The sequence below is a fragment of the Drosophila novamexicana genome, unplaced genomic scaffold (genome assembly GCF_003285875.2).
Source record: "Drosophila novamexicana strain 15010-1031.04,08,12 unplaced genomic scaffold, DnovRS2.1 tig00000193-arrow-pilon, whole genome shotgun sequence".
Classification (NCBI taxonomy): domain Eukaryota; kingdom Metazoa; phylum Arthropoda; class Insecta; order Diptera; family Drosophilidae; genus Drosophila; species Drosophila novamexicana.
This window is the reverse complement of record NW_020824787.1, coordinates 608,276-634,025: the sequence shown is the minus strand read 5'-3', so window position 1 is coordinate 634,025 and position 25,750 is coordinate 608,276. Positions and strand designations below refer to the sequence as shown.

The 25,750-nt window shown below is 35.9% G+C and overlaps 1 protein-coding gene across 7 annotated transcripts in view; it reads left to right on the top strand.

The window, feature by feature from the left end:
- LOC115759157 (GTPase-activating protein skywalker) overlaps positions 1–25,750 on the top strand; it is a 64,335-nt gene that overhangs the window by 6,901 nt on the left and 31,684 nt on the right. For 5 of the 7 annotated variants that reach the window (XM_030700026.1, XM_030700021.1, XM_030700020.1 and 2 more), the window contains one exon: positions 18,847–19,371. In XM_030700026.1, coding sequence (XP_030555886.1) covers positions 19,224–19,371 — 148 coding nt within the window. In that variant the 5' untranslated portion in view covers positions 18,847–19,223. Of the gene's footprint in view, positions 1–18,846; positions 19,372–25,750 lie in introns of those variants that run through there. The other 2 variants (XM_030700023.1, XM_030700017.1) reach the window with 1 other exon arrangement.

The following is a 25,750-nucleotide window of genomic DNA, read 5'->3' as shown; positions in this document are numbered from 1 at the left end:
ATTTTGAGCATTATATTTAAAGTATACCTATTGACTATTATTTTAATAATACTCACGTATTATCCGAACTTATCCGAAGTGTAAAGAGCCACCGTAATTTAGTTACAGAAGTATTTATATCTCATCTCATACTTTAATGTACTCATTTTTAGGGTGAATGAATATTATCAATTCACGTAAATATTCTTAAAAATATGAGAGCTATATTTTTGAATGAGATGCACTGATTTCCCAAGTTTGCTTAGTTATCTGCATTTATCTGGATAAATACTGGTCTGATATAAAATTCTCTTAATTCTCATGCGTCTTATAGATCATGTGATCGAACTACTTGGCTTTGAAACCGAGCTATAAACACTATACAAATCGTGAATATGCAGGCTTTGAGTCTAAAATTAAAAACCCACACGCTCATAAATCCTAATCAAATTTATTAAATCAAGTACAACTCATGATTGTGTGCGCGTGTGTGTTTGTGTGTGGCTTAAATGTGTTAATAACAACGCGACAAAACAACAAAAATACGCCCACAATTTCCTACAGCGCGAAAGCCGAAAGTAAATATAACAACGACATAAATATATAAATATAGATATATTTATGGGGCACAACATCGCCGACATATGCGCGAGAGATATCAGACAATCAATTGTCTGGCTCTGTCCGGCTCTGATGTGGGTAATTGTGCGGCATTAATTTGTGCAAGTAATTTCATTGAGGGGTCTCCGACGATCCGACGGCAACTGCAAAAAATAAGCTTATGCGTCTATATATATAAATATAGATATATCTACATATATGTTCATATTAATAGGCACTCGTATCATATTTTGTCTGCCCAGTTAATGAATAAAAGTTAATAACTGCGCGACATATGTACGTTTTGTTGCAAATATTTTTACATTTTCCTTGATTCAATAACCTTGATTTCGGCGTGTTTATATGTGGCTATAAAGGTTATCGGGACTTGTATTCAATAGTCGCGGATAAGTTGTTAAGTTTATGATGTTTATTATGATTAGACCAATGCAAAAGCGACCTTGCCAATCCAATATAATATATATTATCTGGATTTAATTAGTTCCCTGCATGTTGTTAAGCTCTGAGTTCCAGAAGCGCATAACATGATATTTGAGAATTAACTTCTGATAAGCGCAAATATATCAAAGTATCCATTAAGTTCGTTTAAGTTCATTATCCGTGTTAATATTTGGTTATTTGCCTTTATCCGCATCAGCAAGAAAGCGCTATGCTGATTCGGATAAGTTGTCAGTATTATTCACTCTCGATTGATGATTTTTTTAACCCTCTACCTATCTGTTCTCTAAACTTTAATATAACTATAACAAACAGAGGATGTGTTTTATACCTTTATCCGGGCACAGTTGTGCAGTGGATAAATAACTTATCAGCCAATTTCTATCATTTTTCCTTATCCGCAGTGAAATGCAGTCTGCTAAGCTTGTTTATCCCTATGCCTTGTTATTCCCTAAACCATAGTAACTTACTTCCCTGATATCATTCAAATTTTCTCGACTTAAACATCTAAATATCGTTATCTGTTGCTATGCAATGTTGGATAAGTGCTTAAAATCTCAAATGCTTGCCTGTGAACAGCCTTTATCAGTTAAACTGTTTCAATATATATTAGTTGTCCGGATAAGCTCAAAATTGCTTTATTGTAGTCTGAACTATAATATACAACTTTTTCCATTACCCCCTAATGTAGCCGGATAAACAGTAGCCTACCATTTGTTATCTCTTACTATGCAGTGTTGGACAGTTCGTTATTCATTTGAATGATTGCGACCGAAGTGTCATGGACTCTTGTTTGTTAAGAGCTTGTGTCTGAGATGACATGCTATGTCGGATAAGCTGACATCTACACGACATTTTCTTTCTTTCTTTCTGTAAGTCTCCGCATAAAACAACAGCATTTTTTATTTTAATATAATTTTCGATAAATGTATAACGTTAGCCTAGATAACCGTTAGAGTTTGTGATTAAATGCTTTGTATTTATTAGCACAAATTTTCTACGTTTCAAATTACGATTTATTATTCTTTTCATTGTATTTTGTTGATATAAACTGATTTTTTGCTCTGCTTACATAACTATCCGGACTTCTCTCCCTCTCTCTCGCTCTCTCATAAGCTCTAAAATATTTGCACGTGCAGCAAAAAATGCCGCACAATATTTTTTGCTCAATTGCTGTCAGTTATTTTTGTGTTTGCGTTCAGCTAATTAAAGAAATCAGAACTAATTAATTAGCTATAGCGCTGTGATAGGGCGGTGGGAGAATGGTAAGGGGGGAGAGGAATGTGTGCGATCGCAGACCGCGCAGCTGTGGACGTGACATTTACAACGGCCGCCAGCCAAAGACAGAGAGCGGCACGACAAACAAATTTAAAATCTTAAAGAGGCGTGCGAAAAAGAGAAGAAAAGGAAGACAAATACAGAGACACCCACGCAGACCTGCGGGGAGAAGGGAGGCGAGCGGTAGAGTACAAATTGAATTACGCGCAGCGCAAAACTTCGAGGGGGGTCATATTGAAATGGCTTCAAATTTATAAAGATAATAAACGGTCAGACGCTGTGCCCGGGCAAGGGTTGTTGCAAAGGGGTCAGCAGGGGGTGGAGGGTGTGCTGGTAAGGCATAAAATATGCCTGTGAGAAAACCAAGCAAAGCACAAGAATTTTGTGCCAAAACGTACAAAATTCTTGCACTCTTTGTTCTGGCTCTCAGTTCGTCTTCGCTTTATGCTTTGCTTCGTTGCCGAACTCAATTAAGCATTTGGCGTAGGGAGTTGAGTTCAGTGCTAACAGCTGAACCTGGCGTTGGCCGATGGGCGAGGGGTGCGAGGGGACTTCTTTTGTACGTAATTCACTTTATTCAAATAATGTATAATATAATAAATGCCTATATGCAAAATACAATGGGCAAAAAACAACTGAACTACGCGCCATTGTCGAACGGCTCGAGTTGTAAAGCCGTTTGCCTCGACAAAGAGCGAAAGACAGAGAGACAGAGAGAGAAAGAGAGAGGGAGTGAGACAGAAAGAGAGAGCGAGAGAGAGCGAGATAGACCTCGGGGCCTGCAGCTGTGTTTTTGTTGGGCCGGATGTTTTTCTGACACTGAATTGTGCAGCTCCTCCGCCGCGCTGTGAATTGAACTTATCTCAATGAAGAGTGACAATGGCAAATGAGCGAATGTCGCGTTGATTTCATCTTATTGCGGAAATTGTCGCAACGGGCACTGGATAAATGGGCAATGGCCAATGAGCCGCACTGCGCTTTAAAGCCCAACCACTTGTCAACAGCAATAAAAAGCTGTTATCCAGGCGCATTAAGAAGTGCGGATAATGCCGGATAACTGAGCAGAGGTCATGACATTTATGTAATAAACATTTGAGTCAATTACAACATGACATAGCAACTGTTGAATAAATGTAGATTTGGCTGATAATGCGGATAACAGCTTATCCGGCTACAATAGGGCTGTTTCTCGGGTTAATAGCTTACACAACCAATGTAAGTGAGTATAACTTAGACTACAAGTAAAGTGGGTCAGTCTTTATGTTTATCCGCTGCTATTTGATTATACGGATAAGCACTATTCGTTGTCATTTAATAATACGGATAAGTATTATATTAGTGTTGTAGGCGTCAGCAATTATCCGTGCATTGACACTTGATTAAAACTAGCCGGATAATGTATATATAGAAGCCCATACGCATTGCCTATGTTTATCCATTATTATCCACTTGTGTTCAACTGTTTCGTATATACGTTCAATGCTATCGGGATGGGTATTGTATTTAATTGTTATATTTATATGTTTTTAGACTATTTTGTTTGCATTTTGTATTATACTCTGCATTTTTGCGTTCAACCTGCAGCATTCAATGCGCTAATTAAGCAAATCGAGCAACAATTTGTTCTACGGTTTTTGCATGTCTCAGAAATTAACAGCTTTAACATACGCATCTGGAGAACGTGATCGTACAATATAGAGGCGATATTAGGCAGTTGGCTTTACAATAGACATAAAAACAGAGCACACCCCGCTCACACACACACACACACACACACACACACACACACACACACAGATTCAAAACTTATTTTCTTCTTTCTCAGACTTATTGATTATTTTTATTTAATGAACTCATTTTTTGGCTGAAGCAAACTCGTGCCTAACCTCAAATGGTATTGTATAATAGGCGACACCATAAATATTTAGAAACAAACCAGCCCATTGTTTACAAAAAAATAAAAATAAAATAAAAAGAAGGCGACTCGCAGTCAAACTCGGCGATAAGTCCGACTATATTCGTATACTTGAAAGCACGTGATGTGGCAGCCAGTTTCAGTTTGCGGCAAGTCTCGCGCTCAGCTGCAGCTCTCGAATATCATTGAAGTTCGCTGGAATGCCAAACAACAAGTGTAGAACAATTGTCGAACCGCTCGGGCAAATAGCTGAGTCACGCCGTCACAGTGCTGCCAATTTCGCATTAAAGTTGGCTTGAAAAAGGTCAAAAAGAGCTGACAGATTTCTGATAGATAGATATATTATCTAGCATCTATCATATATTATCAATGATCATTAGGAGAGTAATATTCATTACTTGGGGGACTATAATAAGTATTGAATTAAAATGTTCAAAAATATTTAATTCTTATGTTAAGCGGACATTCACATGGGTTAGAATATGTTATGATATTTACATATTTATATGACATTATTCTTATACTGTAAGCGAATTATATGTTGTGTTATGTTATGTTAAAAATTATAAAAGACGAATTTAAATATTTAATACTGATACCTTAAAGTACGCAAAATGGGTGATCGGTTCCATTCATGTCGAATTCAATTAGGTTTTGTTTTCGCCCCTTCGCCCCTTCTCTATATTGAAATTGATTCAATAAGATGAAAACCCTCATCGATTCCCATTTCATCTAATCCAGCCTTTTTTTCAGCCAAATCTAGCTGTTTTCTTTTTCTTCATCTCAAAAGTTGGCAGCATCTGTGCGCCTCTGTCTGTTGTTGTCGTTTGTTGAACGCGTTTGAAACATTTTGGCAACACAGATAGCAACAATATAAATATGGCATAAGTACGAATAAAATATAATCATGATGACATCGAACCGGTTTCCCTTCGCGAAATTTCACAGTCAATCGGCTGCAGATAAAAAATTCCAATTGAATGCGATAGAATCTGTAAACTCTGATGATAAAGTTATGGGCTGCTGTCATCCAAATGCCTGTGAAATAGCTCACACAGTTAGCTTGTCTCACTCCCTCTCCCTCCCTCTCCCTCTCCCTCTCACTCTCTGCAGCGTTGCCAGCCCCTTTTCAGTGTGCCCGCCACCTTTACATTGAGCGCTGCCATTGCCAAGATTTACAGCCAATGTCAGCAACTGTGTCGGCTACTAAAAATACTAAAAATAGTCACCCGCTCAGCTGGCTTATGCGGCAGAAAGCGACAACGACAACGACAACGACAGCGACTCGTGACAAAGCCGTTTCCAATGCTCCTCGCAACATGTTATTTAATATGGCTTATCAATGCGGGCCAAAAAGAAAGAATACAGCCAACTTTGGTTTGCTGCAGCTTAAATACCCTCGCAAATGAATTGAATGCCTATCTGATCATGTCAAACGGTTAAAAGAGCATGCGATAACTGTTCAGATTTTATCCGTACAAAGGCGTATAAGACTGAATGTTATATTTGTGGCAGATAATGGCGTCACACTTTTCAGTTGCTTGCTTTAAATGGTCACTCTACAGCAAATCCTAAGCAGGCGGTTAAATAATGTTTTTTTTTTAATAATATATTTTGTTCATTTCGAAATCTGGTATCCTGTTACTCCATGTTGGCAACTTTTATCAGAGTGACATAATTACTTAGCTTATTGAAATTGTGGGCTTTACAATTAGTTTAACAGATTAGACATATATATACATACATATATCCATAGAAACATATTCAGATGTATTTAATGTAGTTTGTAACTTATAAGAATAAAATTTAGATTTGCAGTACATAACGCCACTGTTGTGATAAGCTAACATATGCAGAAGTTTAGATTGTCACTGTAACAGAGCATCCATGTTAAGCATTATGTAAAGCAGTATGTTGTAGTCTGTAACATGTGTAGTACATAATGATGTCAGACTTGTCAGGTACAGAAGTTTAGGCGCTCACTCTAACAGAGGATCTATGTTAAACATTATGTTAAGCAGTCAGTCTGTTACAGGCAATGAATGTGTGCAGCGCAGTTAGAAACTGTAAAATGGCGATATTCTGTAATACATATATTTCGTTAAAGGAAACATGTAATAAACTTATTTTATATATTTCTATTTACATACGAAACTCATTTCTGTGATTTACATACTGCCTCTAAGTATTATAACACCCTCTGCTAGAATTTAACAAAAAAAGGTTTACTACGAGAGTTACCAAAAGTCTCGCCCAGAGTCTAGAATGCAGCTTATCAGCAAAATATATATATATTTTTCTGTTTCGTATTTTTGGGTGCAAACCAACGCCGTCGACTTTACCCACTGCCCCAACTCTTACGCACGGTGTGAGTTCTTGTTCCAAGGTACTACGCGTCTATCTTATCAATCTAAATTCTCGTAAATTCTGCATAATACTTGATGCCCTCGACGCGCGTCTTAGCTCCCTGGCTTATGACGCTTGCCACTAAAGTATTTGACTTTTGATTTGTTTGAGTGTCTGCCAATAGTTGCTTCAATATCTGTCAGCAATTTGTCACGCTCTGTTTTCGAGTTTAATATGTGTTATATATTTCATTGACTGGGAAAACACAAACAAGTTGTCACGGCTTAACAGTTATATAGCCTGTTAAAATTTAAAGCGTTGCTATCTTAAAGTATTTGAACAGCCGGATAATAATGAAATTGACTTTACTTTATTTTCCATGCGGAAGGAAATTTTATTTTGGTAAATGATTGACTGGAGATAGTGTGTTAATATTTTCATATCGACTGAACTTACTGGTTAAGTTAAAAGATTGAAAAGTGATTATCCGCTGAAATCCGCTTAGTTTTTAAACATCGGATAAGTTATTGAGGTTAACTTAGATACTAGGCTCACCAATCGTATAAGCTATTAAAACTAACTAAGATACTTGGCTTACCGAGCGGATAAGCTAATAAAGTTAACTAAGATACTCGGCTTATCAATCGGATAAGCTAATACAAAATATACTAAGATACGTAGCAATCGGAGAAGCTATTGAAATTAACTAAGGTACTTGGCTTACCAATCGGATAATCGATTTTGGTTGAAATATCCAAAATTTGTTATCCAAAAATAGGATTTCTATCTATGTTATCATCCGAATTACAATATTCGTTTTCTTTCCTGTAAATTGCTACGCAAAAACTTGATGATTATCCGTTCTTATCCGTGTGTCGTTGAAACTTTAAATATGTAAAATATTCAAGAGAATTGATTTAAGTACTCAAAATGTATTATCTTAGTAGTAGATAAGCTTAGTTCTTATCCACATGAATAACAGCACGTTGTGCTGTTAAATCTTCTAAACTCGAACAATAATTGTGAATTATGATTGCAAATGCGGATTATCTTTGAATTATTACATCATCTTTATACAATCGGATGTAGCTCATGTTAATTTTAGCTATTGCCATAATTTCGATTGCCCAACACCAAATAATATAGGTATATATTACGGATAGACATTTTAGGCTTTTGCGTTCTTCTGCAATTGCAAAATATGCGAATGTGCATTTTTATAGAACTTGCGAGTAAATTATAAGTCGGGTGCAACACACAAATGGATATATATCTAGACGATTTTTCGTCTACATTTGCTGTCTGCTGTTGCACTGCCAGAGTGTAAACAGTTTGCAACAGGCTGCCCTGCTGTTTGTCTGGCCTTGAGTTGCCCTCCCCAGCCATATTCCATGCCTCCTTCGCGGATCGCTTAACTTAAAAACACATTTTGTTGTTATGCTGTAGTAAGTACGCTCCCGTGGTCGTCTAGTCTGCAACAATAGCGCCCAATAAAGGCATCTTTAGGTTGCCATCATTTTTGGGGCCATTAGCTTTTCTATGGCGTGGCGACATATGGAGCCAGTCCGATGGGGCGTCCGTTTAAGTGGCATAAGAGTGTGTAATTAGCTGCAATTTGAGTGCGGCATGAGATGTCTCGTCTCCATCGGCATTTCATTGACCATAGCCGAATGGCCTCAAATTGTGCACTTAACATATTTTTATTTGATTACCAAGTGCTCAGCATTCCAGTAGCATCCAATTATGGCCAATTACTTTGGCTGCTTTGCTATTAATAATTGTGTTACCAACATATGGAGACAATTGCTGCAAGCCATTCGAGCACCATTTGCAAGGCGTCTAATATAGATATTATCGATTTCAGCTTATATATACTAAAGCTGAACTATTGACAACTATTTGACAAATGCAAAAAACATATATTTTTGGCTTCTCTTTGGTATTTGAAAACGTTAAAAAGACAAGAAGCTTGCATCAATAACAATTTGCTTTGCAACTTATAAGCTTCAAGTTCATAAATCTCAAACAAAAGTAAATATGTAAGGAGATTTAAAGAAAATAAACAGAAAAACGATATAAATTTTATTGATAAGAAGAAAAGGTCATTAGCCATTTAAGTCATTTTGTGCAACATGGAAGTAAGAGGCATACTAAAGAAAAGCAAAACCTTACATTGTAAAACAAAGAAGTAGTAGGAATACTAAAGGATAGAAATCGGGTAACGAATATTTAGATATATTTTAACATTTCCCTTAAGTATCATATTATTAAAAGGGAGAACCCTGTTAAAGCGATTACCCAAAATTTAGCTGTATATTAGTACATTTCCCATGTATGACAAATTTGGAAAGCAGAATTTTGTCTAATATAAAAGAGATAATATATTTTATAGATTGTACCAGAAGAAATTAACCGACTACATGTTTATCAATATCTGTTTTTTTTTATTGCATTTTAGTTTGTTAACAATAACAAATTATGTAAAATAATAACTCTTGAAAATTGCTGCTGGATTTGAACCAGCGATCTGCCGCTTGTTAGTCCGTCGATTACGCTTGCAAAGCACAATTAGGTCGTTTTTTGTTGTATTTGTTTTCGTTGACAAAAACTGTTGTTAAAAACTTATATATTTTGTTAATTGTTGACAAAAAGTTAAATTTCAGGGAAATCTAAATGTTTGTTGCGTCCTTGTCAAAATATTATTATTAAATTTGAGCTATAATTGGTTTATTTTGTATATTTTGCATAAAGTAAATTTAGTAAAATCAAATTTATATTAATTTAAACAACATGTTAAAGTAGATGTTAAAAAAAAGGTGCAACAGTCCGCCTGTGCTTGTGGCTATAACTGTAAAGAGCTCAACACAAGTTAATGTGCTTGTTAACATTAGCAAGAAAATGAAAAGCATGTCTGAGCACTCAAGTATAACTTTTTATATAATGCGCCATGGATATGCTCCAGCTAATCTGCAGGCAGACTGAAAAGAAACCCAACTAAATTATTGGCCAACTCTTGCTGTTGCAAGCCTTGCAGCGATTAAGCATCTGAAGGTTCAACCTGCATTACGAGTTCTATGGAAAAATGCTGTGTCAACATGACGTATGCGTAACGATAATTGACACTCAGCTCGCATACGCCGCGTTGGCCGCGCCGCAACTAATAAAAAATAAGAAGAGAGCGCATCCTACTGAGAGTCGTCAGCATGCACATTTTTCTTGACAATTGCGATGATTCATGCTTCTATATAGAATCGAGATACTATATATATATATATGAAAATATACTTATATACGCATACGTGGCGCTGCAATTTTACCCACTATCCGAACTTTTGCCAAGCTAAGCAAAAGAAAAGTGGGCAGAAAAAAAAACGAGAAAAATTCGAGAAAATTGTGCACTTACATAACATTCGTGTGCAGCCAGCGCCAAAAACTGAAGCGAGTCGACTTCAATGCTGCAACGGCAACGGCAACTGCTGCTGCTGCTGCTGCTGGCTTTGTTTGGCTAACAGGTCGCTTCATTTCTCACATGCAACAATGTAAGACCATGTGTGTGTGTGTGCGAGAGTGTGTGCTGCATACCCTGTGCCCATAATCTGTTTGAAACTGAGTCTAATGAAAAATACTCGTGTAAATGACCATAAAAGGAATATTGACGTTCTTCGAAAATGTATTAAAAAACATAAATATAAAGATGTAAGAAAATAATATACCCCTTTTCAAACATTTGCATTACATACAGGGTATAATCGTACCTCTAATAGGTGTATATCTTTTTGTAATGAGCATAATAAAGTCTTTAACCATATTAAGGAACTGTATTTAAGATTTTGCGCAAAATTATATGAATATACTTGCACAGCTCTCATAAGCGGACACCCAGCGTGTTGTGAAGTCATGGACAACATCCGCCTATGGGAATTTTTAGTAGCTATAATTAAGAAATCGATTTGATCTATATAATTTAAATGATTATATGAACTTATTCACATTACGAATTCTTTGACGTTAGCCAACACTTTTATAACCCAAAAATCCGGCTATTTCGCAACTGATGAAACGCGTTGCAACTAAAATTGTTTCTCATGCCACTGCTGACGTTGTTACAGGGTATCTCTAGTCATAACTCACTCCACTAGAGCATTCTAATATGCTTTTTGTTTCTCTCTCAATTTTTTGTGTTTGTTTTCTTCTTCTTTTTTTTCTTCTAGCAATTGCTTTTTACACGCGCCATGTTAGTTTTCTCGTTTTTTGCCGCTCGTAACGCGCAGCGGGAGGGTGGAGTGTGTGTGTGTGTGCGTGTGTGTGGGAAAAGAAAGAAGAAAAAAAGGTAGAGTAGAAGAAGAGATGAGGCCCGCAAATAACTGTGTCTGTGTCTGAATGCACGTGATTTTCTAGCCACAATGCGCTTACAATGCGCTTATGCGCCGCGTATGTAATTATTATGAAATACACAAAAAACAAAAATAAAAACGGCTGAAGAAAAATAAAATGTTGCTGCAGTTGCAGTTTTTTATTTGGTGCCACGGTTCAATGAACCGCAATGTTATTGTTGCAGCTATTGCTTTTGTTATTGTTGTTGTTGTGGCAAGTGCATACAGGTTTTCCTTTGTGTTGCCAAAAAATAAGAAAATCAAGCAAACTATTGAAAGAAAATGCAACAAACCAAAAAAAAAAAAAAAAGAAAAAATGCCTTGCGTGTTGGCATTTTCAGCGTCGCTGCGTCTGCCACAAAACTTGGCCAACTTAGCAGCTGGGCCAGTGGCTGGCAAGGTGGGCAAAGGAGCGGCGGGGGGTTTGAGACAGGTAGCTCTGCAAATCAGGTCAAGCCTGATGGCGCGTTTTAGCCTTTGGCCTGCTTTTTTAATCGTCCTCACTTGGCTGCCACACAACATTTTTGGCGTCTGTCCTTGCCACAAGCAGTTGACAAGTTGATTTCCTTGGCGCCGTCTCGTGTGTGTCCTCTGATTGCCCTTTGCCTCTCACCAGGCGACGGCGCATAAATTGATTCAGTTACTTTGTCGCCCTTTGCAGCGCCGTCGCACTCGCACATGCGTGCGTTTGTGCGTGCGTGCGTGCGTTTTGCGCGTTTCATTCATTGATTTACCCAACCTTAGCTTGCGCTCTCTCCACACTCTACATAACTCGCTCTCACACACACACATACAGCTACTCTTTCGCTCTCCTCTTGCTCAGTCTCCAACTCTGTCGCCCACCCTCTCTCCCGCTCTCTCTACCTTGTTATTTATGTCTCCACGCAATTCTATTTACTGTGTATTTTGTATTTGCTCTGCTGCTGACGTAAAGCGTCCTTTCCAGCTGTTGCCACCCGCACAGCCCCCTTTCGCTCTCCCTCTGCCTCTTCATATCTTATAGAGCGACACTCTCAATGTGCTCGCTGTTGGCCCACATCGTGAATTTCGTTGTTTTCACGTACTTTAAGGGCTTACTGCGGCATATGACGGCATAATTTCTATTTCTTGTTATACCCTTTCAAGGGTTAGTTTAATTTTGTTATGAGACATGCAACTTTTTCTGGTAGATATCTTTAAATACTTCAATTACGTGCATACACTCTTGCGATTATTAGTATTTTCTGATATTTGACTATAAAATATACCTTTCATAAATATGATTCACTTTTTCTTTTTTATGTATACATATATATGTATTTGCTAGGGTACTAAATCTTCTGTGCTTTTTCCTAACTTGATTTAATTTTCAATTTTTTATTTATTTATATAAATTATATTTTTTTGCAAAAAAAGTAAAATTGACACAGTTTTATTATTATGTTGGCCCTGAGGGGTACGTGGGCCGTCTGCTAAGTCATTGCACTCTCGGGACAAGGGTTGTGAAAATTGACAGCTGGCAGCTGCTTAGCCCAGTTAAGTCGTCGAAGCGCCATTCTAAAACGCTTTTCATTTTTCTTTTTGCCTAGGCACACACCCTCAACACACACAAATATACCTCATATCGTATGCAAATTTGGCTCAAGTGTGTCTAAAACTCATAAAAGCGTTGACGGTTTAGTTCAGTTTAGTGACCTAGTTGCCAACTTGTAGTTGTACTCAACTGTAATTAAATTTGGTATTTGAAAACGGAAAATGGAAAACTGAAATGTGTTCATGTGGGAGAAACATTTTCACTTCAAACTAACTGAGCAAAAAGGAATTCGATTTGAGGTTAAAACAACATTTATAGAAATATTCCACAGCTTGGTTCACTTTTTGGGTTTCAGTTGAATAGATTATCTTAAGTTATATATAACTATTTTCATTTCAAAATATCTGAGGTGAAATTGAATTCATTTCGAACCAAGGACATTCATTGAAATGATGACTCACAGCTTAGTTTTTAGTTACTTTTCAGTTTTCGGTTCCCGTAGGTCCAAGGTTCAACTTACTTTTTAGGTTTCGGTTCCAAAAGAGTTTCTTAAGTAATATATAAATATATATATATATATTTTAGATGTTTTTTAATGTATATCAGAATAACGTTTGCCTTTGTAAAGTCAGTTCACAAAGTTTACCAATAAGAACCAGTTCCAATAACTCTAGTGAACGTCTTTTAAATGAGCACATATCATGAATTAGCTCAGGACATTTATACTATATAGCTGCAAAAGAAATATTTTTCAAGGTCAGTTAATTCTTTACTTGCCGCGCTTCTCAGATTTAGTTGGGGTGTGTCCAGTCGCAACACTAACTTTGCACTTTGACATTAACCAACACCGTCATCAGGCATCATCAGACCAATAACATTCATAAATTTGTAATGCAATTGGGTAAACAATGGAAAGTTTTGCTCTTGTAGCGCAACTCACAAACTGACATTAAAATTGTCTAAACAATTCTAAGACGAGCGTTAAGTTTCCCCGTCCTGAGTGCGTTGCGGCACGTTGCACGTTGCGTCATTCGCGTGGGTGCGAGCCTCGTAGCAGTCAGCTTCTGCCTGCGAGCGCCTAATGTGGGTTAAGTGCTGCCCATTTAACTGCTGAATTGCTCGGAATGAGCTCTCGATTAACACAAACGCTTTGCCACATGTCCATAAATTGAAACAACATTTATTATTTTGTTTTTTTTTTTTTTCTATTTGTGTGTCTAGCAACTCGCTCCCGCGCAATGCAAATGCAAACTAATTGACTTGTTTATGCTGCGGCTACTGTAAAACTCAATAGGTGCTGACACTTTGCCGGTGGCAGCCGCCATGTTTAATCGCTGCCACTGTCTTTAGACGGAGATACTAATATTTAAATGTGGAAACGACTCGTGTTTGCGCTCGGATCAATATACAAAAAGTATGTTATTAGACTCTACAAGATTGAATGAATATATATACATATATATTTAATTGTCTACAAAGTATTTGGTTTCATTTTTGTTAAATAATTTGTTTCTATTGAAAGGATATAACCAATTTTTTTTTTGTATTTTCTAACATTTTGTTTGCTCGCAGTTCTTTGAGTCATTTTAATTAATTGTTTTTTTTTTTAAGTTCTCTTTTTTATAATTTGTTTCCTTTTTGTAATACTTTAAAGCTGTTTCTACGCGACGCGACCGTTTAGGCACATTTTGTTGTGTGGCCACAAACATTTCTATGACGTCATAAATGTTACGTCATATTTCTAAAAAGAGCTCTGTTTCTCTTTGCCTGTTTGAGTAATGTTACAAAATGTTTCTTAATGCTGTCACTAAGTGGCAAACGTTTAAACAAATAATTTTCATGACAAATATGCTTTTTTTGTGAATTACAATGATGAGTTTTTACAATTTTAGTTGAATACGAATATTTTTGCTTTGTAAGTCGTTTTGCAACACTGTGAAGTAACTTAATAATTCACAATTTCAAGATGCAACTTTGTTTGACTCAGTTTTTTAGTATTATGTGTTAGCTTTATGAATGTCTTTCCGATATCTGAAAGTCTTAGATCAAGTTAATTCATGGGATAAATCCATAAACTAAGCTAATTTTTAAATGAATATGTTAATTCCTTGAGCATTATTTCCATCACACAAGTTCGTGCATATCGAGTCGTGTTGCTCCAATTTTCGTTGGCCATATCTATTTGGAGTGGGGCAGAGGAGGGCGTGGCAGAGGTAGACTGACCTCCGATGCGACTGGACAATCCGTCTCTGTTCATTTGCATAAACTAAACGTTTTAATTAGCTGCGTTTTGCTGTGCTGTATTGTGGGTTCTCTTGAGGGCGGACTAATCAAATAATGTAAAAGCAATTATTATCTCGTTATGTTTTTCCTTTCTTTTGTGTTTGTCCAATTGAATTCAATTGACTTGCGGCATTCGTTTAAAGTTTTTAAACCTGCCCGAGCGCTGATTCGATTTGATTTGATTGCATTTGCTTAAATTAACTGCAACATTTGCGACTTGATAACGAATATTTGCCAATTGCAAGCGTCGAGTCAACAAATGTCTCGCGAAACACAATCAACAGAGCTTAAATGTAAACATTTGCTAATAACTCTATATACAAGTCTTTTTATATATGCACTTGTATACCTCGCCCCTCTCTCTCTCTCTCTCTCTCTCTCCATCTCTCTGTCCCTCGTAACTGTTGCTTGCAACAGTCATAAACTGAGGCACCTTGAAATGCGAAACTAGCATAATATTGACATACATATGAAGTTTGAACATGGCTTCAAATTAAATTATATACTTAAGCACAAAATGCGACTATTGCCAACTAATGAGGGCCTTACTGTACGCCTATTAAAATCGTATGCTCGCGATCTTCAGTTTTTTTTATCAGCAAACCAAGGTAAGAAACCAATTTCTAACTAGAATAATTACGTGATTCTGTCATTAGCGAATTTATTATTTGTATTAGAAATTCTTAAATTAATATGTGTCTATATAATTAACTTATCTTCAAACTTGTGCAGCAAAAATTTATCTCTGATAAGCTGCAATAAATTCGAATAAATAAGTTCAAATTGTTTGAGGTTTTGGTATAAACTTTGAGGGGTTGCAACAAGTTATTAAGTTATTTAACATCATCAACTTTGTCCAAAGTAAGTGAACGTGCTTATGCTTGTTTCATTTAACAAATGAGGAAATAATAAGCGAAACCTTTTCAATAAGTAAAAATCAAAAGTGTAGTTATTAAGTTTGCTCTTGGAGTTGCAAAATTCGAGAATGTAATTTATAATCTATTGCGATTATTATGTAGCTTTAACTAGTACATAAATCATTTAACCAGCGCTACCTTTCCCACTACTGCTAGTTACTAAATTTAGTGCCGACCAAATTTAACAAATATCTATTGTTTGTTTTACTCTGGCCAACCCCGCCCTCTGGCTCACTCGCCTTATCAGCCTTATCAATCCGATAAGTGTTTGTTCGATTGGCAGGCAGCTGTCTCTCACATTGTGTGTGTTTAACACCTCTTGTCAAGTCAGTCGGAACGCAACGATCTATCAGGCCCGTCTGTCTAGTCCGTCAATGTGCCCCCCTCGCTTGCCCCTTCCACACTTCGCAAAAAGCCGCCACCCCAACTCTGCGAACTAACTGAATGTTGTTGACAAGCGAAATCATTAAAAGTGTCAAATGAAACTGAAAGAAGTATTTGTTGTTGATCTCGCTTTGTTGTTGTTGATTGTTGCTTTTGTTTTTGTTGTTATTTCAGTGTTTGTTGCTGGTCGCTTCGGTTTTTTGAAACGTGCGCAGAATTTCAATTGAAATTTGCAATTCAATTTTCGCATTTAGCTTTTGTTTTTACCCACAGTAGCCGTGAGAGTGCGGCGTGGGGCATCAGACGGGGGGAGGGCAGTTCGGGCACCCTCCACTCAACTATTTAGCATGCGAATTGCGGAACAGGCGATGAAATGAAAGCATTCGTCAACATTTTAACGCGACGAGAAGAAACAAACTAACAAAACAAAAATACAAATATTTTAAAAACTATATCGTTTTAATACCCTGAAAATGGGCAAAAAGGGTATAATGCTTTTGTATTAACATCTAATCTAGAGGAGCTAGAGACATGATGCGTGATCCTCCCGCGCAGTACGAGATTCTTTTCGATAGTCGATAACTTACAACGTTTCCAAGCAATCGATAAAAATCTATATCGAAATCCAGAATATCCAGAACACAACTATATTTTATTTTCTAGCCATTTGGTGTTGTAAGAAGAAGGTACAGGGTAACCCTTAGGCGGACACTCCCGACTCGAGCACTTTTACATGTTTTTGTTTTGGTTTTTAGTCAGGCGGCAAACTTTTAGTTGTTATTTCGGTTAGTATTATTCGCTTGGATTGAGCCTAAATGCAGCGTGTGTCGTAGAATATATTTTTATTAAGTATACGCAGCGAGTGTGAAAATAGTGTTTAGCATTTTGTAATTGACTTTTGGAATTTGTATTGGAACTTTATTGAATTACTTTCATTTATATTCAAATTAAATATATCTTAATGAATCTAGCCCATAAATATTGCATACGTGTAGCCTAATTAAAGCAAATGAGTATACGCAGCGTGTGCAAATGAATATTTTATTATAATTATTTATGCAGTGCGCATAGTCGAAATATTTGTTTTTATATATTGGAAATATTTTGTCACTGCCTGATGGGAAATTAAATATCTCTGCAGCTTTATACTCACAAAAGCTTCTGTTTTTGGCAAATCAAAAGAGGCTTAAAAAATATAAATAAAAATCATTGAATATTAATAAAAATCTTTGTTTTTAGAAACATTCTTGAATGTATTTTATTTATTTGTACTTTTTGCAGCACAATAATTTCCCAAATTGACTTTCTAATGCAAAATTGATTTGTACAACTTTTTTTTTGCTTTTCGGCAAGTTCATTTAAACAAATATTGGCTGACATTTATTTTAAACGTACTTACAAGTGATTTGTATTTGCGGCAGCGTATATTATATATATTTTAGGTATTTTTTTATGAGCAATCGAGATATATCTGTGCCGGTTTGCGGGCCTGCCAAATACTAATTAGCTATCGTTACTGAAATCGAAATCAGAACCGGCTGCTGACCGTGTCCACCCTCAGCGTCAGTTGACTAAGACGCGACATTTGGGAGCCTCAGAAGTACTTTCAGGCTGTATTTATATGGCGCACATTTAACTCTGCGGCCAGTTTTGATTTTTATTGCTGCTGGCATTTAATGCCGTTTCATGTATTTTATGGCCCAGAGGCGCCCGACGCCCGACGCCTTGTCTACAATTGGAATTTTGTTGTGTTGGCCCAAATGAATTGAAATGCTCCCAGTTGTTTTTCATGCGTGTCATTGAACCAATCGCCCAATTCAGATCTCCTCCGTGCGGGCGTGAGTGACAAGGACAATATATATATATATATATATATATATATATATATATATATATACAAATATTTATATATGTGCATACGTATGCACATAAAAAGTATATGGATTCATTGCCACCCGCTCGTTTGTCTGACTGATGAATGATGATTGGGTTACACAGATTTTTGTTTATTTGGCGTTAGTTGGAATGCCAAACATTTAAATGATAATAAACAATAAATAAGCTGATAAGATTTCCTTTAAACCCACTAGCCGGCATGCCGTTTGTCTTGACTGAAAACCCGCTGAGACAGCAAAATCCGTTCCCCCGAAACATTCGCAAAATTTTAGCCTTATTTGCCGAAAACAAATCCAGCTTAGATTATAGCTAAGCTTACCTTGTTTGCCAACTATTACGACTTTGCAACTGTTTTATTTTTATTATTATTGTATAATAACAAATAACAAATAGGCATGTATTGACAACTGCAGCTGAATTTGAACCGGCGGCTGCTTGCTCGTTGGCCCGACGCTCAGACGCCAAAGCCACACAGGCCACAGCCCACATTATGGCTGTATTGTTTTTGATTTTTTTATACCCTAGTGGAGGTTTTAGGAGACATAGGGGATATAGACTATTTTTTACTACAAATCAATAAGAATAGAGATCGGATCAATCTGCAAAGTAAAGTCAAAGTCAAGGTATCTCAACATAAACCTCACTTTTAATCTTGAATTCTTTTTGAGCCTTCTTTAACATCAAAAGTTGAGCGAAGAAGCGGTTAATTAATTTTCAAACTATTTTTGCTTTTTGTCAGAACTGTGACGACTTTATTATGAACTAATATTCTTTTGCACCTATTTAAAAGTCAGTTGGAACCATGCACTGGTGCTAAAAATACACCTTGCAATGATTAAAGACAGTTTGTGAAATGTTTCAATTAATTTTATTTATAGTCCTTTCTCTTCTTATCTCTTGCAGACCCTGAAGTGCCGCTCTTTTATTATGTACAACAATATGCTCGCGCAGTATTTGTTTTAAATCTTTCATTATAATGAATTCCGCGCGGCATCATCGTATTGGAGTGTTTCTATCTCCATAAATGCCACATAAACAACAACAACAACAACAACAGCAACAGCAAAACCAACAAAAAATCACAACCAACTGCAAATAAAGTTGATCTAGTCACAAAATTAACAAATACTGAAAATAACGACAGAAATTGCGCCTAAACCAAACGCAAGCTCTTAAGAAATAAGAAAACCAACTGCACGTACACACCTATTTACTAAGGAGCCACAGGCATACACTGCTCAAAAACGGAGACAGTTAAGAAGAAAACACTGGCTAAGAAGATGCCCTACCATCGTGCCGATACATCGGCTCAGGCCGATAAGCTGAGCGGCATTGTGGAGGAAAGCGATTTATACGAGGGATTCGCGCCGCATGTGGAAACATCGGAAATCAAAACACTCGATTTTTACTCTCTACCAAAGCAAACTGGTGAGTCAAATGAATATTTCAAATAGTTGTTAAGATTATTAAGACTAATATAATTTACAATAAGATCTGTTGGAAAAATTTAGGTACATGTTTCGAATGAACAAAATGTATAGCGTAATCGTAGTAACATAAAAGCTTTAAGCTACTTTTACACTTAAGGCTGAATGAATACAAAGCTTTAAGCAAAAAGCAAAAGAAAAAAACAATATTCATATATTTTTAGAGAAGCATTTCCATTTTAGACTGGTTTAAAAAATTCGACTGCAATACTTATATCTTATTGAAGCAGGAAAGTTACATAAAAATAACATTTTAATGATTGAAAAAAGGTTTAGTAAAAAGCTTTAAGCTACTTTTAAATAAGAGACTGGATAAGAGAAAGCTTTTGGTTAAAAGTTCGAGTACAAGCAATTTTCATATATATTAAAGGCAAGAAAGGATAGGCATGAAAATTAAAGTTTATATATCCAATAATTGTTGCTTAATGCTTAAAGCTTGTCTGAAAAGCTTCTTGCCTTCTTTAAACTGTTTTATCGCTTGTAAGAGCGTATTAACGAATTTCTGTTTTGGGAACTCCAACTTACATGCAAAGTTATCTAGAGACATGCAAATTAGAAGCTTTTCAAATGGGCTACATTTTCCAGTCATCAATTTGAGCCTTTTAAGTAAACAAAAATATCTGAGAGCTGCTCAGAAAAACAACAAACAAACAACAACAAAAATGATATATGCATATATATATATATATATATATATATACATTATAAAACTGAACAGCAGGCGCATAAATTCTGGGCAAAAGCAAAAAAAAAAAACGAAGCAATATGCGAGCTCGCGTTTTAATGAGCTCTTTTTGCAATAAATATAAAAATTAAAACAACGAAAGGTCGAAACTTTAATGACTACCACACGCACCCACGCAAAATGTGAATTGATCTTCTATAGATATGGGCATAATCTGGGCATATATATGATATACCTATACATATGTATATATGTCTGTAGGTCTTGTTGTGCTTGTGTTTATATAGCACCGAGCACACACGTGTTTTCAGAACGCTGCAGAAAATGTATTTTGAGTGAAATATTAGTTTATGCATTGCATGAAAGATTATTTGTTTGTGTGCTTTGCCGCCGACTAAAATTCATTAATCAATAAACGGCAACAGAAACAGAAACGGAAAAATACAAACAAAAAACGCACAAATTAAATTTTGTACAAGCAAAATAAATTAAATATAGGCATTTGTAATAATTACGGGCTAATATGGTTTCTACCGCCTGGGCAGGCCACGCCAGGCCGACTTGCCAAAAAAAAATTAAATAAATAAATAAAAAACTAGAAAACACATACGGCACATCGAAGATTAAATACTCTTTTAAAATGTTTTGCAGATATGTGAGAAGATATTTAATATAATATTTTGTATTAATAGAAAATTACGGATATTGATAGCATTTCGTTTTTATATAAGAAGTCTAGTGAAACAAGTAAATGTGGAGTTTTGTCAAGATATCTTAAAGACAAGTAAGTTTATTATACAAGAGCTTAACTTTATATGTATTATATTGTGTCGATGCCCCGACTACGAAGATTGCCTTAAAACTGAGAAACTTCTTTGCACTTGAAAAGACAAACAGTCAAGGCTATATCGAAACCTGCATTTATGCTGTTGAAGAGTATATATAAATACTTTATATATAATCAGTCGCAACTTTCTGCTCTTCACTTGTCATGACAAAATCATGGTACTCTACTGAGCAAGGGTATATAACTCGATTCCTTGTGCGCAATATTGGACTCCACACTGGTTTTGCTTATTTTTAATGTTTTATATATTTTTTCCAATCGAGCCGTTAAAATTATGTGTATTTGTGAACTATTAAAGCACGCAAGTGGAAAACAAAATTGGAGAAAAATAGCCCGAATGCAGCATGTCAAATTATGCTAACAGCTTTGCGTAAACATAAACATTGAAACAATATATAATCGAGATTCAACAGCGAGAAACTTTAATGAGCTGAACTAGAAGACACCCTGTTAATATGGTAGAATCAATGGGATGTTATGCAATAAGAATCAAAGTAAGTCCAGAAATGAAGATAATTGTAGTCGCAATCTACTGACTTCCCGATACTCTGTTCTTAGTCTAAAGGCTGAACAATAAACTAAACAAATTTGATAGATTTAGCGGAAAAACAGTGAAAGACCTATTAAATAATTTTTTATTATTTTTTTCTTTGAGACTTTTTTCAGTTTTAGAGTCAGTTCAATTTTCTTTTCCAAAGCCGGAAAGTAGAGCATTGCGCAGTCGCGAATTTATAATTTTTTTCTACTGCAACATTTTGCAAGTGGAATACACAAATCATAAAATTCTGGCTCTTACATAATTTGAGCCTTTTGTTTTAGTTACAAAATATGAAAAACAATTTTTAAAATTTTGTTTGCGCTACGGCTCAGTTGATTTTTTGTTTACTCAATAGGATTTTATTTTCGACGCTCCGTGAAATTCGTTTGTTTAGATTGCAAAATGCAAATTGCAATTAACATAAACTTTTAACAGAAATTAATTTTGCACTTTGCACGCATTTTACAGCTGCTTTGCCCTTTTGCGTTGCCCTTATGGGAAAGGCTCGAGAATATTGTTCAAACATTTGAAAGTTGGCCAACTAATCAAAAATCAGAGCTTATTCAATGGAAATACGAAATGTGCTGATAATGAAGGTCATACAACCCATTGACCTACATTGTTGATAACCACAGCAGTTGGTTATAATTCATATATGGATAAATATTTGCTTTAAAGAAAATCAATTTGCGTGGCAAAAGTTGACTAAATGTCAAAAGCAAAAATCAATTCAATTTCTATGATACAGCAAATACAATTAAATTTTACATTTTAGTTTGTAATACAACACGTGAGTTGCTTAGGAATGTTTTGAGGATGTAATTATACGCCATCTGCACACCCTGTATTTGTAAAGAATGCATTGGGTTGATAGCTTACACCCTTAAGTAGGGGTTTATACAAGCTATTGGCAACATGTTCAATGCCGAGTCCATATTATCTGTGCCCTTTTATGAGCCATGACAGTGGCTACTATAAGCTAGGTTACTAAGAAACAAGTATGCTCTAGTCGGGAGAGCCCGACTTGGAGATACCCTTAATCTTTTTCTGCCAAAAACAAATGCAGTTAAGTCAGTTATAAAATAAAAGATGCTTGATTTGTATTTAATATTCTATTAGCTACATGTCAAGTTTTGAGAATCTGGACTTTAAAGACTAAGAGATTTGCTCTAGCTCCAGCTCTTATAGGCTCTGTGATCATAAGGACGTACAGGCTAGATCGACGCGGCTATTGATGCTGATCAAGAATATATATACTTTATAAGGTCGGAGATGCTTCCTTCTACATTTTAGATACATTTACCCAAAAACATTATACCCCTTCATATTTTAAATGGCTTCAGGGTACAAGAAATGATTGCTCTGCTCTTAAGTTCCGTTCGTGAACCTATTTTCCACACTCATGAATCCTGTTTTTGGTGCCAGCCTTGAAATTATCAGATGCCGGCATGGCCCATTCTTGCAGCTATCCGTGCACAGGGTATTTCGCAAGTGGTGAATGCTTGTTTATGATATTCCTCTTTTATTTATTGTTTTATCGAATCTTGCACTTGGTTATATTTTGTCAAACTGCCAACATGCATTAATGCCATTTGCATTTGCGATTGAAATTGCAATCGGGCCAATCGGCCATTAGTGGAAGCTACTTTGAGCCGTTGACGACATTGGCCTTGATTTTGATTTTGAATTTGGTTATTTATTTTCATTCTGAACGTAAACAGGTCTTGCACATTCGCTTATAAGCTGTGTATGGCACACAATATATATATTTGATTCCTTTTAAGAATTATAATTGGCACAGTAATTATTTCGGCATTTCAGCGTGGGAAATTCCAATTTGCAATGTCTCTGCTCTCCGACATATGCATGTATATGAAGTATCTACACATATTTTTGTTTGACATAATGCTAAAGAATTTGTTCGTTGTATTTGTTGTTATTGTCGCTCGCATTTTGCACAGTTAGTTAGCAAAACACAAACGTTTTTATGGCAGTTGGCGAGCGGCCAATTAATTTGTTTAAAAATAAATGCAATTTTCTTTTCATTCCCCCACATCCCGCTGCCATTTTTCCGTTTTGCTTAATGATTTTTCATCATTTTTCTGCGTCGTGATAAAATTTCATATCGAACTCAGCAGCTAAACATGTGATGTGAGATTATCAACTAAAAGTATTAGGCAAAATGTTGTATTTCGATATTTAGAATCAATTAAAAATTAAATTAATTACTAGTCAGAAAATTTGTAAAATTCTTTTATAATTTCTGAGCTGTTTTCCATATAATATATATTAAATACATTCGAGATACTTTTGCTTGCGTGAGTAATATCATTCATAAGAGCTGTTAACAATTTATCTTGGCCACATTTTCAGCACACGTCACAGCAAGACGTAACTTTCACATGATCTTTGCTCAAATATATGAGACCAGCGGGTATTCCCCGTGTGCTTAAAATTCCACCGTGAAAGAACTCTATCTTGAACTCCACAAATCCCGAGCTTAGTCAAGGTTTCTTACTTTTTCTCAATTTGTATGAAAATTTGATACTTGATTAAATTGGATAATTGTAGCTCGATCTATATAATCTTTGAAGGGATTAAAAATGTTTTTCTATAGATCTCTGACGAATTTTCTAATTAACATTTTCAGGCAACACTTATTTTCCGAAATCTCTTTTTATTTTATTAAATTATATTCAATCTTTTAGCAAGAAAAACATATGCAAATATATTGAAATTCTTGTATATGTGTTAATCTTCTTATTATAGCGAAAAACAAACTATATGTATATATATCTTAAAGAGTCTCCTGTCACAGGCCGCGTGCCATCTCTATGGCATCGATTATATAGTATATGTATGAATATGGTATTCGACATTAAGTTTATGGGCTTAAGATTTAATATTTATTTGCTTTTGCCAAGCAGAATTTTTGCTTACGCAAAACAGAGAGCAATGTTTTCGTTCACTCGTGACGCGAAACGACGAGAGATTTGTTGAAATTATGTTCGCTAAAATGTACACTATATACTCTATATCATGCATATATATATATATTTATACTTATTTGTTTTCAATTCAAGAAGCAAAAAGAAAACATCGTAAAATTCAGGCATTTTTTCTTCTTGTCTTATGTTCTCGAGCCTCTTGATAAAAAGTGTTTCACATTATTTTATTTCTTTTTCAATTTTTGCCAAATGAAAACTTTCCGCAGATCAGGCCATGGCATATATATATATACATATATGTATATATTGCGATATATATAGAAATATGTCCGGACATATCATAAGTGCCACACGCGTTCGCTTTTCTCGATAAATCTGGTCGAGCAGCGCGAACGGAGCGTAGCATAAAATGTAATCAATTTGCCTCTTCCGCCGCCCCGCCCCCCCTTCTACGCCTTTGGCCCCACGTCAATGGGAGCACGTGCCCCATCTATAAATATGCGAAAAGTGTGCGAATCCGTCGAGGAATCCGTTTTCTGTAACTGGCCCAAACCAGTTTTAAAGAATTTTTGTGAATTGTCTTTTCGCCTTATGATTCTTTGTTGTGGTTTTTATACCCTTGCAGAGGGTATTATTATTTCGTTATAAAGTGTGCAACGCACAGAAGAAGACAATTCCGATCCCATAACGCATATATATTCGTGATCAGCATCAATAGCCGAGACCATATAGTCAGGTACGTCTGTTCAGTTTCTATACGAACTTGTCTGTCTGCTTTATTTATATGTTTCCCTATGCTTCCTACATATATGGAAAATCCCATAAACATCGAGCCACTATATGCTATAGCTGTCATTGGAAGGATGGGTAAATTATTTGGTTTTCCAAGATATTATAATCAAGCTCAACATTTACGAGCTGCCCTTTTCGCACAAGGGTATTTAAACTTCGGTGTGCCAAAAATATGCCTACTTTCTCGACATATTTCGTTTTGATTTATTTTTCTGCCTTTTTGGGTGGGCGATGGCAGATTTTTATTTTTTTTTTTAAATTATATAATAGATATCTTAAAATATTTATAAATGTCTCGAACATATATTCTACGCCAGAATAATTTTTTTCTTTAGTATTATTCTCAATAAATGTATTTCTTGAAATCAAAATTTGACCGTTTTGACCGCTGCTAAAAGAGCAGAGTGTGATGGAGGGGGGGAGTGAGGGAGAGCGAGAGGGAATGAGGGAGGAAGGGTGTGAGTGAAACGGGGGCATAAACTGAAATCCAAATTGAAAGAATCATCCACT